The sequence below is a fragment of the Rana temporaria genome, chromosome 4 (genome assembly GCF_905171775.1).
Source record: "Rana temporaria chromosome 4, aRanTem1.1, whole genome shotgun sequence".
In the NCBI taxonomy this organism is placed as follows: domain Eukaryota; kingdom Metazoa; phylum Chordata; class Amphibia; order Anura; family Ranidae; genus Rana; species Rana temporaria.
Window position 1 is genome coordinate 338,190,503 of NC_053492.1, and position 18,546 is coordinate 338,209,048.

At 46.2% G+C, this 18,546-nt stretch overlaps 1 protein-coding gene across 2 annotated transcripts in view; it reads left to right on the forward strand.

Annotated features, from left to right (window-relative positions):
* The window catches only part of MAP4K3 (mitogen-activated protein kinase kinase kinase kinase 3), an 831,592-nt gene that overhangs the window by 583,780 nt on the left and 229,266 nt on the right, over nt 1-18,546 (forward strand). For both annotated transcript variants that reach the window (XM_040350750.1, XM_040350751.1), the window contains one exon: nt 1,138-1,262. In XM_040350750.1, coding sequence (XP_040206684.1) covers nt 1,138-1,262 — 125 coding nt within the window. The remainder of the gene's footprint in view (nt 1-1,137; nt 1,263-18,546) is intronic.

Consider the following 18,546-nt stretch of genomic DNA (forward strand, 5'->3'; position numbering starts at 1 on the left):
TTGTATTGTGAACTGTGCCAAGTTTTCTACTAAGATATTTGAGATTCTGTATATGACTTTGTTTTTTCTGTGTTGTATAGCTGCATTATGTTTTTTTGTTGTTGTTGTTGTTGTTCTTTTTTGTGTTTGTATGTCTTTATGTCTCTCCTTTTGGAGACAAATAAAAACTTTTCTGTTTAAAAAAAAAAAAAAAAAAAAAAAACACCTGAACTGGATATTTAGCCTCAATGACGTACGCTTGCAAAACTACAGAATAATGATATACCCAAAATTGTAAATGGGCAGCACAAAATTATTTAATTTTAACCACTACCCGCCCGTCCTATAGTAGAATGACAGCTGGGCGGGGGTTCCGTTATCCTAACTGTACATATGACGTCTTTCAGGATAACAGCCGGTGCATGTCCGTGGGGGGCGTGCAGCTCGGCGATCTGTGGTGTGGCGTATCGGCTTTTCCTTACTCGAGTTTGACAGGTGCGAGTAGAGGAGATCGGTTGGTCTCCTGACAAATGGTGCCAGTCAGTGCCCATCACTAATGCCTGCCAGTGCCTCCTTATCAGTGATGCCCATCAGTTCCACCCATAAGTACCCATCAGTGCTGCATACCAGTGCCACCTGTCGGTGCTGCATATTGGTGCTCATCAGTGCCACCTTATCAGTGCCCATCAGTGAAGGAGAAGACTTACTTATTTACAAAATGTTATAACAGAAACATAGAAAAACTATTTTTTTCAAAATTTTCGGTCTTTTTTTATTTGTTGCCCAAAAAATAAAAACCCCAGCAGTGATCAAATACTATCAAATACAAGTGCGACAACGCTGAAAGCTGAAAATTGGCCTGGGCAGGAAGGCGCGAAAGTGTCTCGTTTTTTTAAGTGGTTAATCTAAATGATGGTCCTGCAATACAATACTTCTACAGTTAAGTATCCTTTAGATTGTAAGCTCTCAGGGAGCAGCACCTGCCTCACTCTCCTGTATTGACTTTACTGCCTCCCTTCTTTTTTTAAAGTGTCGGGCAAACTGGCACTATATAAATAAAAAAAAATAGAATATTGCTGAGCTCTATTGTTTTGGTAATATCAGGATCTGCATTGAACTTGCACACTAAAATGTCTACTAATTTCTGCTTTTCCACAGGTAATGGAGTGGGCTCAATCCAAGTCCATGGGGATCGGGAAAATGTGCTACTTTCTCTGCAAGTTGATAATCGGATTTCCAAGTCATTGAGCGTGCCTACACGGAAGGAGAAGAAAGACTTGCCGGTAAGTGTGCGTTTTCAATTGAAATGATTTATCTTGCTTGTACAATACAGGACACAGGTAACATAAATTATTAATACACTATGGGTTGTAGATGTGTACCATTCTTCAATCAGCACTTCACTGTCTTCTAATGGCTACACTGGAGCAATGTATCACCCAGGTCCCATACTGTGGTGAAGACCTGTAATGTTGCTGCAGGCACTGAATCCTGCATGGGCGCACTTGGTGCAATGCATTGAGTCAGCCAAAGGGTACTATACAGGTGCAGGGCCATAGTCCATCGCTATGGAAACCAGTCCCTGAAAACCCTTCCGGGTATGCCCACTGATATTGGCAAATCCTGGATACATTTAAGCATTGTGGACAGGTAAGGCAGGGTCACCCTGTATCTGACTGTTACTGTAAAAATCGGGCTATGTTGGGATATGTATTCACTTTACAGTGCAAACATTTTAACATTTTGGGTACAAATGGATCTAAAAAATCATACAAAACATTACCTGTTCATGAACAGATTGTGCAGTCGATGACCATTGGGTCACTCCTGAAAGAATTTTCACTTCCCTCAAAATTTTTGCTGAAAAGAGTTTTCAAAGTTGATCCTGCTATCTCGGTCCTAAACAAGCACTGCTTTGTCTTTTTTTTTTTTTACCAAATTAACCAAACACTGAGTACAGTTAGATTTGCAAAAGGCCCTGAAACATCTCTTGTCTCAGGGAGTCGTTGTGCAAGTACCTCTACAAGACAGGTTTGAAGGTTTCAACTCAAATCTGTTCATGGTATCGAAGCCTAACAGGGACATTTACCCAATTTTGGACCTAAAATCCCAGAACAGGTTCCTTCAAACTCCAAAATGCCTCATGGGTCATTAAATGCTTCTCTAAAAACAAAGGGAATACCTTGTATTATTGGATATCCAAGATGCCTATCTAAATGTTAGCGTTCACCCACCTCATCAACATTTTCTGCACTTCGCAGTGGCAGAAAATCACTTGCACTGCCTGTCGGCCTATCCTCTGCTCACAGAGTGTTCACAAAGGTCACAGTACCTCTGCTAGCCCAGGGCATTCAAGTTATGGGCTAGCTAGATGGCCTTCTTCTGAAGGACTCATTTCCTGGTCAGTTGTCAGAAAATATCCACAGGAAAATTCTGCTGCAGGCTTTTGGCTGGGTGAACAATTAAAAAAAAAATGTGCTCATTTTTCCAGGGATTCCTTCAAATCCTCCCCTCCCTTACAGCCCTCAGCTCACTTAGAAAATTTGAATATTATTAACCAATACCTATCAGTAGAGCACTGTAATCCTTTGGAGTCAGCAATCGCTACAGAAGAATGGTTGACAACTCTACAAAGTCCCGGGTCACGACAAGCGTTCTCTCTTGCATATTATAAGGCCTTTGCCCACGCCCTAGCCCCCCCTTTTGTAAAAGGCTTTAATGATATTTGTGAGAGAGCGCTGTTCTGGCTAACATCCTCCGGGGTGCCAAACGACGGAAAAGACCATGCACAATGTGCTAATTTTAAGCCTATTTCTTTACTCAACGTAGATCTAAAACTTTCCACTAGAATATTAGCCACTAGACTCCCTTTTATACATACAATGATCCATTGGGACCAATCAGGCTTTGTCTCACAGAGATATGCACAGTACTGCCCAGGCCTTAAATGTCCTACCTTGGGCATACTGTAAGGGGATCACTTTTTCTAGCAACAGAAGCTGAAAAAGCCTTTAATGGAAAAAAAAATTGCCTAAAATTAATGTCTGCAAGGTAGACAGACAGAATAGTGTAATGATTCTGTTAAAAAAACTAGTAAATACCTATTAAATTCCTTCATCTATATCACCTCCGGCGTTCTAGTTTCTGTTCTTTCATTCACTTCCTGATTTGCGGTGCTCGTTCATGTAAGAACTACATTTCACAGTATGCATTGCGGCACGCCCACGTCCTGCCGCACAGATGTAGTTCCCAGGAGGGGGCGAGCACGTCACTGACCACCGCAGTAAAGCCTCCCTTTCACGGTGGTGAGTAAAAATCAGACAAGCAGGAAGTGAACAGAACAGAGAAGAAATAGAGCAACTTCTGAGCAAAAACGAACAATGAGGAAGTGAAAAGAGAAATGTCTGCAGGTAAAGGATGCTTATTATGAAAAAAAAAATCCTTTACAACCCCTTTAACCGGGTAGACTGGTCCCTTTGTAAAGGCAGTATATAGGCTTTGGACAAAAGTTCCTATTATGCCATATATTCCGACCCCTCAGTAAATATCAAAATTAATGATCCGCTGGACCACTATCAGACTCCTCTTTATTTTAACCCTTGAGCCACAAATGTGCCGGATTAGAGCAACACCAATTAGAAGAATTGCAACTAATCTGGGAGAGTATAAGCTGGCAGGATATGCAGACTACTTGCTGTTCTTCCTAACCCAACTGCTAGTTTCCTTGCCCAACCTTTTCATGAGATTTCATAGTTACAGTGCTCCTACAAAATAATCCTGCAGAAGTTGGAGGCGTTGAACATCAGTGTGAATCTGGTGACTCTGCAAAATCTTAAAGTGATTGTAAGACTTTGTTATTTAAAAAAAACATGTCATACTTGCCTCCACTGTACAGTTCGTTTTGCACAGAGTGGCCCGATCATCCTCTTCTGGGGTTCCTTGGCAGCGCTATCAGCTCCTCCCCGCATCGTATAACCCTCTAGGAGAAGCACTCTCCCGGGGGAGGGGGGTTACCTTGCGGGCATGCACCTGAGTCCAGCATTTGTGTCTATAGATGCAGAATCTGGCACCTGCGTCACTGGATTTGATTGACAGCAGCGGGAGTCAATCGCTGCGCTGCTATCAATCTATCCAATCAAGAGCAGAGAACCCCGGGCAGAGAGGAAGAGCATGTCTCTGCTGTGGGAATTACAGGGCTCAGGTAAGTAAAACGTGTGTTGAGTGGGGGGGGGGGGGTCTAGAGGTCGGTCAGTGTCAGAAGTTTTTTCACCTTAATGCATAGAATGCATTAAAGTGAAAAAATACAAGCGTTTACAACCCCTTTAACCACTTACCTAGTGGGCACTTATACCCCCCTTCCTGCCCAGACCAATTTTTTACTTTCAGTGCTCTCACACTTTGAATGACAATTACTTAGTCATGCAACACTGTACCCATATGAAATTTGTGTCCTTTTTTCACACAAATAGAACTTTCTTTTTGTGGTATTTAATGACCACTGGGTTTTTTCCTGAAAATGTATTTAAAAAAAAACAAAGTTTTCTTTGTTTGTTATAAAATTCAGCACTTCATAAATTTTGGCCAGAATTTATACTGCTACATATAACGGGGCACTAGTAGATGTTATGTTTGTCATTATGGAGGAACTGACGAGGGCAGGGTATATGCAGTTGCGCCTGGGGAAAATTGGAAATATGTGTTTTTCTTATCTTATGGACAGCAAGCTTTTAGCATTAAAGTGGATGTAAACACAATTTTTTTTTTTATGTCACAATGTAGAGAATGAGATTTCCTATCATCTGTGCCCAGTCTTGCCACACATAGTAAATCCAGCTCTGAGCAATCCTCTTTTATTGTTCCGTGAAAATTAACAGACTTCGAGATAAAAACCTGTCTAAATAAAAAGTCCTTTCCGTCCCCTTGCTTCGAGTGACATACATTACCTCTCACAATGAACTGTGGATCACCCCCCATATTATGATAAACATCCAGGAATGTGCATGTGTCCAAGCTAGTGCACGAAATATGTAAAAACCCTGTCACTCGATGATAGGAAATCTTATTCTCTACATTGTGACATCAAAAAAAAAAAATTGGGTTTACATCCATTTAAAAAAAAAAAAACATGGGTACAAAAAGCATACCATATATTGACAAAACCCTGCCATGTGTGGTTGACTTGATCTGTACTGATCCCCAAGGCAAATATGATAGTGGTACTTACCTTTTGGAGTCAAAAATACATAATTGTAAATGTGTACACCCCCCCCTCTCTTTCTCTTGCGGTGCTATATACTATATTGGAGAGGAGTACCCCCTATTGCCCTGCTAAGTTACTGATTATGGGAGGCTTCAAAATCATCCGTTCTCCAGATTTAGACAGGCCGTCACTCCCAACCAGTTCTCTGGAGACCTCTGTGCTTGGGCGCAGGCTATGGGATTAACAGGAGATCTTATAGATCTTACTCCTGCTTTTCCGCTTCCCACAAAACCTCCTCCTGCATAGATCTCGCCTTTGTGAACTCCAGCCTACTGGCTGATGTTCTGGAAGCCTCCTACCTGCCTAGTGGCTTATTGGACCACAGTCCCCTGAAATTGGTCCTCTCTACCCCTGCCTCACGGAATGCTTCCTTATGGCTTTTAGCCCCTCATTGGGGGTGTCATCCTGAATTGACAGAAAGCATACTACCTCATTTAACAGAATATTAGGATATCAATGGGGGGTCGTCCTCTCCTGCTGTCTCTTGGGATGCATTCAAGGTCTACACTAGGGGTCAGGATATTTCCTCTATTACTGCTATTAAATCAGGCTTAGTGTTGCTAAAGTAATTTTCTTTATCGTACACCACGTGACACAGAGCCGTTCATTACATAATGGGTTAAGGGTCACCAGTGGTGATTGTACACTGACACAACCAATTGAAGACAGTTCCCCTCCATATAACCCCTCCCATCAGGGAAGTACCTCAGTTTTTTCACCAGTGTCTAAGGTGTTGGACGCGTGGAGGATGTGCTAAGGAAAGCTCTGCCAAAGAGACCCTCTGGGGGTAAAAAAGAGCTATGCTTGTGGATCCATCCAAGACGCCAAATAATTTACGCTGAAACTGGATGGGATCTGGGCCTCATGCACGAGGTGTCGCCTGTAATGTCTCTCTTCGGAGGACTGGGCTCTAGGGTCCAGCACTTTCGCTACATACGCTAAAAGTCCTGGTAAGAGTCTTTTACAAGGCCCAGGGGAGAGGTCTTTAAATAGGAACCCATATCCCTGAAGGTTGGCACACAAAACCCGCCGTGATGGGTAAAGATTGGTGCTGTCTGAATTTGTCAGCAGAAAAACTTGCGGCGGGGATAAAGGTAAGAGGAAAAGGAATCCTAAAAACAATCTTAAGGACCTTTTTTCCAATTTTGCGTAAAGGTGTCTTCTCTTTTCTCACCACAAGAGGGAGTAAAGAGCTGTGTTTTACTCACCACGCTCTATACAGTGTCAGATCCAACAGGACGAGCACACTTCCTCCGCTGCAGAGCTCTGCATAGAACGGCCACCGCTTCTCTCCTCCAGACGCTTGGCAAGAATGCCATATCAAGTAGGAGAAGGCTCCCCCTTGCCCAGGACAACCGCCATTTGCCCTAGGTCACACGCTTTATCGGAGGAGAAGGTGGGGGATCACGAGCGTGCGCGCACACTCTAGTTTAAAGCATGGCGCTCAATACAGGAGCCATAAAGGAGACTCTGAGGCCGACAGCTCTTTCTTTGGGACACGGCAGCATTCAGGGGGCACGTAAGCTCTATGTGGTGGGGCACTCCCAAGAGAGACACCTACTCCATGACTCCATTGCATGAAACTGTGTGTTTAAGTTGCATACTTTATGTAAATTGCTAAACTGAGCACATTAGTATATGCATTGTTGTTACCTCAGTCTGTTGCTTAGTAATATGTCTTCCCTTAGAAGGAATTCAGGGACTAAGAAAGACAAGAAAGCACCGCCACCTGAGACGGGGCTCTAGCCGTGCCTGCTCGGTACCTTCCTCCCCTGTAAATTTTTACGTACCTATACAGGAGGAGCCATTGCCACTATCAGGAGTAACAATTTCTCCAGTAGTGTTGGATTATAATTGACAATACCTACTCCATTTTGATCATACAGCATTCATTTTAGAAATTATAGAGAAAATCTGTTTAGAGGGAAAAATATTTAGAAGTGACTTTCATACTGATGACATACTTGTCTATTTACTTTTTGATAAGGAATTTTCAGGGGTAGCGTGACATTTTTAAACAGCCCACTTTGAATAAATAAGCAGAATCAACAAACATGTATCTAGGTGAAAGTTACGCATCATTAATCATTATAGTTTTAAGGGAGTGTCTTGTTCATCTGTATACTGATTGGCCTACAGAAATGGCACCATGATCCTCCTCATAGAATGTATTTTGTATATATGCTGTAACCCCCGAATAATACAATCAGATTTCTAAGCATCAAACTGTCTCACTGGTGTCTTTTGAAGTCTCAATGCGCATGTCAAGGGCAGATAACAGCGGTGACTTTGACTGACAGAATTAAACAGATACTCAGAGAAGCCCACCAAAGACCTACAAGCGGCCACTTGAACCCATAGAACAAAGATTGTTCTATCAAGTAGCACCTGGGCCTGCATATGTCACTGAGGACACTTTTACTGCAGCCCTGGAAAAATTAGAAGAGAAGATCGCTACTCTAATTGCAAAGTCCTCGCAAAGGACGAAAAGCAAAGCAGATCTCCTTTGGTGGTTTTAGATCCCCTTTCAGAAAAATCTGAGGAGGAGAAGGACGAGGTAACACCTACAGAGGACAGGGATGAGGAGTCGGATGGATCAGGGATATCAGAGGAACCCTTCTCTGCTTCCCAGATGCTAAGGTCACAGGTACAGTGTTATGCTGAAACAGTGCGTACTGCATTCAGGTTGCCCTCTTCGGAGTTAACTGAATTACCTGTCTCCTCCCTGGGTTCATTAAAATCCCTGCAGGTTGCATGCTCTTTTCCGGTTCATCCGTTATTAAAGAAGTTAATCTACGCAGACCAGATAAGCGTTTCTCACCTCCTAGGAAGTTTGACATTCTTTATCCTCTGGAGGAAGAGTTTTCCAAGAAGTGGAGTCTGCCTTCGGTAGATGCAGCCATTTCTTGTATAAATAAGAACCTGACTTGTCCAGTGGATAACGTACAGGTGTTTTAAAGATCCTTCGGAAAATAAATTGGAATCTTTACTAAAATCTTCCTTCCTTCTGGCGGGTTCAGTAACCCGACCTGCTGTAGCAGCAGTAGGCATGTGTCAGGTTCTTAAGGACCAGGTAAGACAGGGGCTGAAGGAGCTGCCTCCGGAACAAGTCAAATTGTGGGAGAATTTGCCTAAAGCCTTATGTTTTACAGTAGATGCTATGAGAGATTCGATTCAGCAAGCATCTCGTCTCACACTCCAGCTGGTGCATATGCACAGAATTCTTTGGCTAAAGCATTGGTCAGCAGAGGCACCTTGCAAAACACTTTTTGCCAGTTTCTCCTTCCATGGCGAATGCCTCTTTGGGGAAGATTTGGAAAAATATACCCAAAAGATATAGAGTGGGAAGACCACTCTATTATCAAATAAAAAGAAAAACAAGCGACCTTGTTTAAACATTCTCTCTCCCTGGCTCCTGGTAAATCTACCTCCAGCCAGTGGTGATGGCATTTTCAGCCAGCCACAAAGGCTAAAGAAGACCAGGCCCAAAATAACAAGAAGCCGTGGGGTTCAAAAGCTTACAAGCAAAACCCTAAAGCCTCTTTATAATGAGGCGCCCCTGCTCAGCCGAGTGGGGGGACGGCTCCGTCAGTTTTCAGCGGCATGGCAGACAGAAATTCAGGACAAATGGGTAGTATCCACAGTATCCCTAGGGTACAAGCTGGAATTTTGAGACATCCCATCTTAGTTACGAAGCTTAAGGCTCTCCAAGGATCCGCTAAAAAGAGCGTCCTTCTTCAAAGGATTGGATCACTTGCTGTCTCAAGGGGTGATCACAGAAGTACCCCAAAACCAAACGGAGATGTCAGACCCATCCTGGATCTAAGATCTCTAAATCAATTTCTAAACATTCGCCATTTCCGAAAGGAAACTATTCGATCAGTGGTCACCACCCTACAAGGCGGAGAATTCATGGCATCGATGGACATCAAAGATGCATATTTACATGTGCCTGACCATCCCTCTCACCAAAAGTTCTTAAGGTTTGCGTTAGAACATCGCTACTTCCAGTTTATGGCTCTGCCCTTTGGTGTGGCTACCGCGCCCCGGGTATTTACAAAGGTGCTAGGCCCTCTGTTGGCAAATCTGAGGGCACGGGCATAGTGATAACCGCCTATCTAGACGATCTGCTTGTGATACATCAGTCAGAGGCAGGATTAGATCACGCTGTGCTCACCACTATAAAATACTTGGAGCATTTAGGATGGATTGTAAACTTACAAAAATCCTCTCTACAAGTCCAAAGAAGGGTAGAGTATTTGGGCATGATCATAGACACAGCCCGATGCCAGGTATTCCTACGAGAGCCAAAGATCAAATCGCTGAAGAACCTGATCCACAAATGCAAAGAAAAGACCATCTATTCGCCTTTGCATGAGGCTATTGGAGAAGATGGTGGCCTCCTTCGAGGCTGTCCCTTACGCTCATTTTCATTCGAGACTACTTCAAGGCAGTATTTTAGCTGCCTGAAACAGGAAGATCCAAGCTCTGGATTTACCCATGTGCCTGTCTTCACAGGTGCGCCAAAGCTTCAGTTGGTGATTAAAAACCAAGAACTCGCGGAAAGGAAGATCCTCTCTCCCAGTCACCTGGAAGGTGGTGTCTACGGATGCCAGCCTAATGGGCTGGGGAGCAGTTTTAGAAGAAGCTTCAGCCCAGGGAACTAGGGCCAGAATCGAAAAGAGCCTGCCCATCAACATACTGGAAATTTGGGCAGTATACTTAGCCCTCAGAACCTGGACACACAGGTTACAGGGCCACCCAGTTCAATGCTACTGCAGTAACTTACATCAATCACCAAGGAGGCACCCGCAGTCAGGGCACTCGGAAGGAGGTGAATCGGATTCTTGCATGGGCAGAAGTTCATGTTCCTTGTCTCTCTGCAATCTTCATTCTAGAGGTAGAAAACTGGCAAGCGAACTATCTGAGTCACCAGTAACTGTCACCAGGAGAGTCGTCTCTCTCCACCCTGAGATTTTTCATATTTTTCATATGCCTGAGATGGGGGACCCCAGATGTAGACCTGCTACAGTGGGTGACCGCGATATTGTGTCAATCTCGCTCCCTTTCTCAGCGAGATTGACCACCTACGAGCCCCATCGCGGGAGCCAGCGCCGAGCTGGCTTGCCGTGATGGAGACAAAGCCATCATAGAAGCGACGGGAGATCCGACTTGGATTCCCGCCAATTCTAGCTGCAGCGTTTGGTATGCATCCTGAGAAGGAACTCCACGCCAAATTTTAAATAAAAAAACGGGTTCCCCCCCCAGGAGCATACCAGGCCCTTAGGTCTGGTATGGGTTGTAAGGAGACCCCCCCTACGCAGAAAAACCGACGTGGGGGGTCCCCCCACAATCCATACCAGACCCGTATCCAAAGTACGCTGCCTGGCCGGTCAGGAATGGGGGTGGGGACGAGCGAGCGCCCCCCCTCCTGAGCCGTACCCGGCCGCATGCCCTGTGGGGGGTTGGGTGCTCTGGGGCAGGGGGGCGCACTGCGGCCCCCCCACCCCAGAGCACCCTGTCCCCATGTTGATAAGGACAGGGCCTCTTCCCGACAACCCTGGCCGTTGGTTGTCGGGGTCTGCGGGCGGGGGGCTTATCGGAATCTGGGAGCCCCCTTAAATAAGGGGGCCCCCAGATACCGGCCCCCCACCCTAAGTGAATGAATATGGGGTACATCGTACCCCTACCCATTCACCTGGAGGCAAAGTGTAAAAGTAAATAAACACACGACACAGGGTTTTTAAAATAATTTATTAGTCTGCTCCGGGGGCCCCCCTGTCTTCTTTAGCTCTTTTAGCAGGGGGGGCTTCTTCTTCACCGCCGTCTGGTTCTCTTCCCCTCTCAGGGGGGTCTTCTCCGCTCTCCGGGGGTCTTCTTCTATGCTCTCCGCTCCCCGGTTCTTCTCCCGCTCGCTGTACGGTGCCTTCTCCTAGTAATTGTTAGCTCAATTACTAGCGGTGGCCAGCCTGGCTCTTCTGTTACGTCTTCTTCTCCCTTCTTCCGATGTTGACACAACAAAAGAGTCGGGCTGGCCACCGCTAGTAATTGAGCTAACACACAAAGATAGCGGCGGCCAGCCCTGAAGGAGAAGGCACCGGACAGCGAGCGGGAGAAGAACCGGGGAGCGGAGAAGATAGAAGAAGACCCCCCGGAGAGCGGAGAAGACCCCCGAGAGCGGAGAAGACCCCCCCGGAGAGCGAAGTGAAGAAGAAGCCCCTCCTGCTAAAAGAACTAAAGAAGACAGGGGGGGCCTCCCGAGCAAACTAATAAATGATTTTAAAAACCCTGTGTCGTGTGTTTATTTACTTTTACACTTTGCCTCCAGGTGAATGGGTAGGGGTACGATGTACCCCATATTTATTCACTTAGGGTGGGTGGCCGGTATCTGGGGGCCCCCTTATTTAAGGGGGCTCCCAGATTCCGATAAGCCCCCCGCCCGCAGACCCCGACAACCAACGGCCAGGGTTGTCGGGAAGAGGCCCTGTCCTTATCAACATGGGGACAGGGTGCTCTGGGGTGGGGGGGCCGCAGTGCGCCCCCCTGCCCCAGAGCACCCAACCCCCCCATGTTGAGGGCATGCGGCCTGGTGCGGCTCAGGAGGGAGGGCACTCGCTCGTCCCCATTCCTGACCGGCCGGGCAGCGTGCTTTGGATACGGGTCTGGTATGGATTGTGGGGGGACCCCCCACGTCTGTTTTTCAGCGTAGGGGGGTCTCCTTACAACCCATACCAGACCTAAGGGCCTGGTATGCTCCTGGGGTGGAGTTCCTTCTCAGGATGCATACCAAACGCCGCAGCTAGAATTGGCGGGAATCCAAGTCGGATCTCCCGTCGCTTCTATGACGCGCTCGCTGGAATGTGCTTTGTCTATTCCAGAGAGTGCGAGATGTTGGCACCCTGTCGCCAAGAATCAGCGTGATGCTGTCGTGCTGGAAACACATTCTCGGCAACAGGTACAGTAGCTTCCAGGTTCAACAGGAAGTTGGACAACTTTTGTATCCAGGACGAGAGATCCTCTAGCCTCTGGATCGGATGCTCTACTAATTCCTTGGAATCACTGATCTATGGGCCTGATTTACTATGCTCTGTGCGCTGCGCTGGTTCATGCGTTAATTAGTACTCCGGGTGGAGGCTTAATTGGGCGCATGAACCAGCGTAGCAGCCGGCGCATTGAAACTAATATGTTAAGCCGCGCCGAACTCCCTATAGAAGTCTATGGGAGAAATCAAAAGTGTTCATTTTAAAGGCTAATCTGCTAGTTTTGTCCTAAAAAGTGTTTGGGGACCTCAGTCCTGTCCCAGGGAACATGTATCAATGCTTTTTTTATTTTTTAAAACGGCCGTTTTTTCGGGAGCAGTGAAATTAATAATTCTTAAAGTGAAACAATAAAAGTGAAATATTCCTTTAAATTTCGTACCTAGGGGGGGTGTAATGTCAGCATGTGAAATAGCGCATTTTTCCCGCACTTAGAACTCCCCCTGCACAAAATGACATTCAGAAGGAAAAAAGTCATTTAAAAATTCACACGCGGCTATAATGAATTGTCGGCTCTGACAATTCTAAAGGGATTCATTCATAAAACAAACAAAAAAATGTGTAGGGGTTCCCCCAAATTAAATTACCAGGCCCTTCAGGTCTGGAATGGATATTAAGGGGAACCCCGCCGTAAAAAACAAAAAAAAAAAAGACGTGCGGTTCCCGGCAAATATCCATTCCAGGCCCTTCAGGTCTGGTGTGGATTTTAAGGGGAACTCCACCCCAAATTGATAAAAAAAATGGCGTGGAGTCCCCCTAAAAATCCACACCAGACCCTTATCCGAGCACGTTGACCTGGCCGGCCGCAGAAAAGAGGGGGGGACAGAGTGCGGCCCCCCCTCTCTCCTGAACCGCACCAGGCCACATGCCCTCAACATGGGGAGGATGTCCCCATGTTGATGGGGACAAGGGTCTCATCCCCACAACCCTTGCCCGGTGGTTGTGGGGGTATGCGGGCGGGAGGTTTATCAGAATCTGGAAGACCCCTTTAACAAAGGGGACCCCCAGATCCTGACCCCCCCCCCTGTGTGAAATGGTAACGGGGTACATTGTACCTCTACCATTTCACCCCCAAAAAAATGTCAAAGTGTTAAAAATGACAGTAGCCGGTTTTTGACAAATCTTTTAATAAAATCTTCTTTTCTTCTTTCCTTCGGGTTTCTTCCGCTGCTTCTTTCTTCTCGTCCACATCTTGCCCGACGTCTTCTTCTATCTTCTCCGTCCGTCCTTCAGCCTTCTGGTCCCGCATCTTGTGTCTTCTGCGGTCTTCTTCTCGGTCCGCCAGCCTTCTCGTCCGCATCTTGTGTCTTCTCCGGACCCAGCGTTTGAATTTGAATTGGCCGTCGTCTTCCCGCTCCTGGGACCCGCCCCCCTCTGACGCCACAAGTAAACTCCTTAGAAGGTCATGTGCGTCAGAGGGGGGCGGGGTCACATGAGTGTGACACGGCGGGAACTTCTTCTCCGGGCGGCGCGATTGAAATTGAATTCCCCCGCTGTGTGACGCTCTGTGACCCCGCCCCCCTCTGACGCACATGACCTTCTAAGGAGTTTACTTGTGGCGTCAGAGGGGGGCGGGGTCACAGAGCGTCACACAGCGGGGGAATTCAATTTCAATCGCGCCGCCCGGAGAAGAAGTTCCCGCCGTGTCACACTCATGTGACCCCGCCCCCCTCTGACGCACATGACCTTCTAAGGAGTTTACTTGTGGCGTCAGAGGGGGGCGGGTCCCAGGAGCGGGAAGACGACGGCCAATTCAAATTCAAACGCTGGGTCCGGAGAAGACACAAGATGCGGACGAGAAGGCTGGCGGACCGAGAAGAAGACCGCAGAAGACACAAGATGCGGGACCAGAAGGCTGAAGGACGGACGGAGAAGATAGAAGAAGACGTCGGGCAAGATGTGGACGAGAAGAAAGAAGCAGCGGAAGAAACCCGAAGGAAAGAAGAAAAGAAGATTTTATTAAAAGATTTGTCAAAAACCGGCTACTGTCATTTTTAACACTTTGACTTTTTTTTGGGGTGAAATGGTAGAGGTACAATGTACCCCGTTACCATTTCACACAGGGGGGGGTCAGGATCTGGGGGTCCCCTTTGTTAAAGGGGTCTTCCAGATTCTGATAAACCTCCCGCCCGCATACCCCCACAACCACCGGGCAAGGGTTGTGGGGATGAGACCCTTGTCCCCATCAACATGGGGACATCCTCCCCATGTTGAGGGCATGTGGCCTGGTGCGGTTCAGGAGAGGGGGGGGGCCGCACTCTGTCCCCCCCTCTTTTCTGCGGCCGGCCAGGTCAACGTGCTCGGATAAGGGTCTGGTGTGGATTTTTAGGGGGACTCCACGCCATTTTTTTTCTCAATTTGGGGTGGAGTTCCCCTTAAAATCCACACCAGACCTGAAGGGTCTGGTATGGATATTTGGGGGGACCCCACGCCATTTTTTTTTCAATTTGGGGTGGAGTTCCCCTTAAAATCCACACCAGACCTGAAGGGTCTGGTATGGATATTTGGGGGGACCCCACGCCATTTTTTTTTTCAATTTGGGGTGGAGTTCCCCTTAAAATCCACACCAGACCTGAAGGGTCTGGTATGGATATTTGGGGGGACCCCACGCCATTTTTTGGGGGGGTTTTTACGGCGGGGTTCCCCTTAATATCCATTCCAGACCTGAAGGGCCTGGTAATTTAATTTGGAGGGACCCCCTTTTTTTTTTTTTTTTTTTTTTTTTAATGAGCAATGACTGTATTCTTTATAGCCATGAGTACTTTAAACTTCCTTTTTTTTGTTTCACTTCAGAAATGACATCTTGTACAGGGACAGTTCTAAGCACGGGAAACATGCGTGTACCCCCCCTCCCCCCCTGTATGAAATTTAAAGGAATATTTCACTTTTATTATTTCACTTTAACCACTTCCATACCGCACCTATTCTGGCACTTCTCTCCTTCATGTAAAAATTATATTTTGTTCCTGGGAAATTAATCAGGACCCCCAAACATTATATATAATTTTTTAGCAGACACCCTAGGGAATAAAGTTAGCGGTCATTTTTTATTTGATTTCCAACGGTATTTGCGCAATAATTTTTCAAACGACTTTTTTTTGGCCCAAAAAAAAAACACGGTTCATGAATTTAAAAAAAAAAGTAAAGTTAGCCCAATTTTTATGGATAATGTTAAAGATGATGTTACACCGAGTAAATAGATACCTAACTTGTCAATACCTCACATGTGTGGTTTGAATGGTGTTTACATATGTGGGCGGGACTTACATGCATATTTGCTTCTGAGTGCGAGCTTCTAGGGACAGGGGCGTTATTTTTTTTTTTTTTTTTTTTTTTTTACCTCATATTTTTATTCTTGCACTTTTTTGACACTTTTTTTGATTTTGGATCACTTTTCTTCCTATTACAAGGAATGTAAACATCCCTTGTAATAGGACTAGTGTGTGACAGGTCCTCTTTATGGAGAGAGGCGGGGTCAATAAGGCTGGAAAGCATGGTATTGAAAAAAAAAATAAAAGTTCTCATGCTTTCAGCTGCAATCATGTTCGTTCAGCACAGTGGTGTAGTGTATAGCACTTTGACCTAGCAGCAAAAGAGTCGTTGGTTCGAATCCCGCCCGTGACAGCATCTGCATAGAGTTTGCATGTTCTCCCTGTGCCTGCGTGGGTTTCCTCCCACAATATAAAATCACGCTGTAAATCGGATCCGGTCTAAATAAGCCCTAATATGCAGTAGTATATTTAGGTTTTGTTCTGCCCTAGGCCTGACTACATATCTGCACCTCCTAATAGAAAAATGACCCATCCTTCCTGTCAAAGCCACACCCTGTTTTTGTATGACCCGCCCAGTAATTTTCAGGGGACCCACACACTAGTTCTGGGGGGCACTGGATTCCCTTAACCACTTCCGTACCAGGCACTTACGCACCTTCCCGCCCAAGCCAATTTTCAGCTTTCAACACTGTCGCACTTTGAATGGCAATTGCGCGGTCATACAACACTGTACCCAAACAAAATTGGCGTCCTTTTTCCCCCACAAATAGAGCTTTCTTTTTTTGTTATTTGATCACCTCTGCGTTTTTTTTTTGCGCAACAACTAAAAAAATACTGCAAATTTTAAAACAAAAAAACGTTTTTATTTTTTTAGGTAAATTTTTTTGTAAATAAGTTTTTCTCTTTCAATTACGGGCACTGATATGGCGGCACTGATGGGCACCGATGAGATGGCACTGATGGACATCGATGAGGTAGTACTGACGGGCACAGAGGAGGTGGCATTGATTGGCGGCGCTGCTATGCGGCACTGATGGGCACTCATAGGCGGCACTGATGGGCACTCATGGGCGGCACAGATGGGCGGCACTTATGGGTGGCACTGATGGATACTTATGGGTGGCACAGGTGGGCACTGTGCATGGATGGGCACTGTGGGGTGGCACTGATGGACACTGTGGGGTGGCACTGATTTTCCCAGTCAGTGCCCATTTGTGGGCACTGATTGGCATCTTTTTTCTTATTTTTTATTGCTTTTTGTTTTTTTGTTCTATATTTTTTTTGTTTTTGCACACCCTGGTGGTCCAGGGTGGGCATCCCTGGTGGTCCAGTGTGGTGATCCGAGGGGGGGCTGCGCTGATAAACAATCAGCGCGAACGCCCCCTGTCAGGAGAGCCGCCGATCGGCTCTCCTATACTCGCGTCTGTCAGACGCGAGTGAGGAAGAGCCATCGATGGCTCTTCCTGTTTACATCGTGATCAGCCGTGATTGGACACGGCTGATCACGTGGTAAAGAGTCTCCGTCTCCGTGAGAGACTCTTTACCGAGATCGGAGATGCAGGGTGTCAGACTGACACCCCGCATCACCGATCGCCGCGCTGCGTGCCCCCACAGGCGCGCGCGGCATGAAATCCTGCAGGACGTCCTGTCAGGATTGTGTAACCACTTCCCGGACGTAAATCGGCCATAGGCTGGGCGGGAAGTGGTTAATTTGCATAGTTTTTCTCTCACTTCCTGTTTGGCTATGGGGCAGGAAGTGAAGGCAAATCTCCCCAATTGGACACAGATAATACAAAATAAACTGACAGGGCCTATAACCCTCCCTCACTCTATCCAAAATTAAAGAAAATAAAACTTGTTGATTATAGTTCTTGTCAGGGGCGGACTGACCATTGAGTCACTCGGGCACTGCCCGAGGGCCCCATCCGGGTTGCCAGGCTCAGTAAAACCAGGGACAGTATGTAAAAATCTGTGTTTTTTTTAGATCTGTCCCTGATATGTCCGAAAATGACATGCTTTTAATGTGAATATCCCAAGATTTTAGCTGCCCGCCTCTGCACTACCTCCTGGCGTGGTGGTCATCTGTAAGCCAGAGGGGCCCCATAATCTTCTATTGCCCAGGGGCCACATGAGTTGTCAGTCCGCCCCTGGTTCTAGTTTAAGCACAAATTTCATAGAGTTTTATTGAGAGCCCTAAGAAAATATAACCATGCCAATAGGCCAGGATAGAGCGTTGCTAATATGTAGGAATGTGTGCGTTAGAGCACCCCACCCAATGTTAACTAAAAAATTATTAATTTGCAAATAAGTATTATCTGCTCATTTTTTGGGGATGTCTGCACCCCTGATAGTGACAACATTTGTGAGGTGTCTTCACCCTTTCTAATTCATTCACTTCCTGTCACATAGCCAAACAGGAAGTGAGGGTAAAACCTTACTAATATCTTTTCTTGGGGACACAGAGATCAATCTAAATAGTTTCCCATTATGTAAATTGCACTCTAGCATTTTGCTGTGTACACCCCAAATTATTAGGGATCTTGGACTTTGGGGTCCATTGACTAAAGGCAAATCCACTTTGCACTACAAGTGCAAAGCAAGGAAGAAAGAAAACAAAACAACTTTGCTTCTACAGGATTGGATGTTAAAACCATCAGTGCTTCCTCTCTGATTTTCAGCAACTATGCTTGTACTGCAGAGTGGCTTTGCCTTTACTAAACCCCAAACTAAATAATCATTTGGGGCAGGGATCCTCAAACTACGGCCCTCCAGCTGTTTTAGAACTACACATCCCATGAGGCCTTGTAATGCACTGACATTCACAGACATGACTAGGCATGATGGGAATTGTAGTTCCTGAACAACTGGAGGGCCGTAGTTTGAAGACCCATGATTTGGGGTGTACACAGCAGTGCTGGAGTGCAATTTGCTTAATGGGGACACTAGTTAGATTGACCTGTGTCCCCAAGAAATGACACTGGTAGGGTTTTAACCTCAC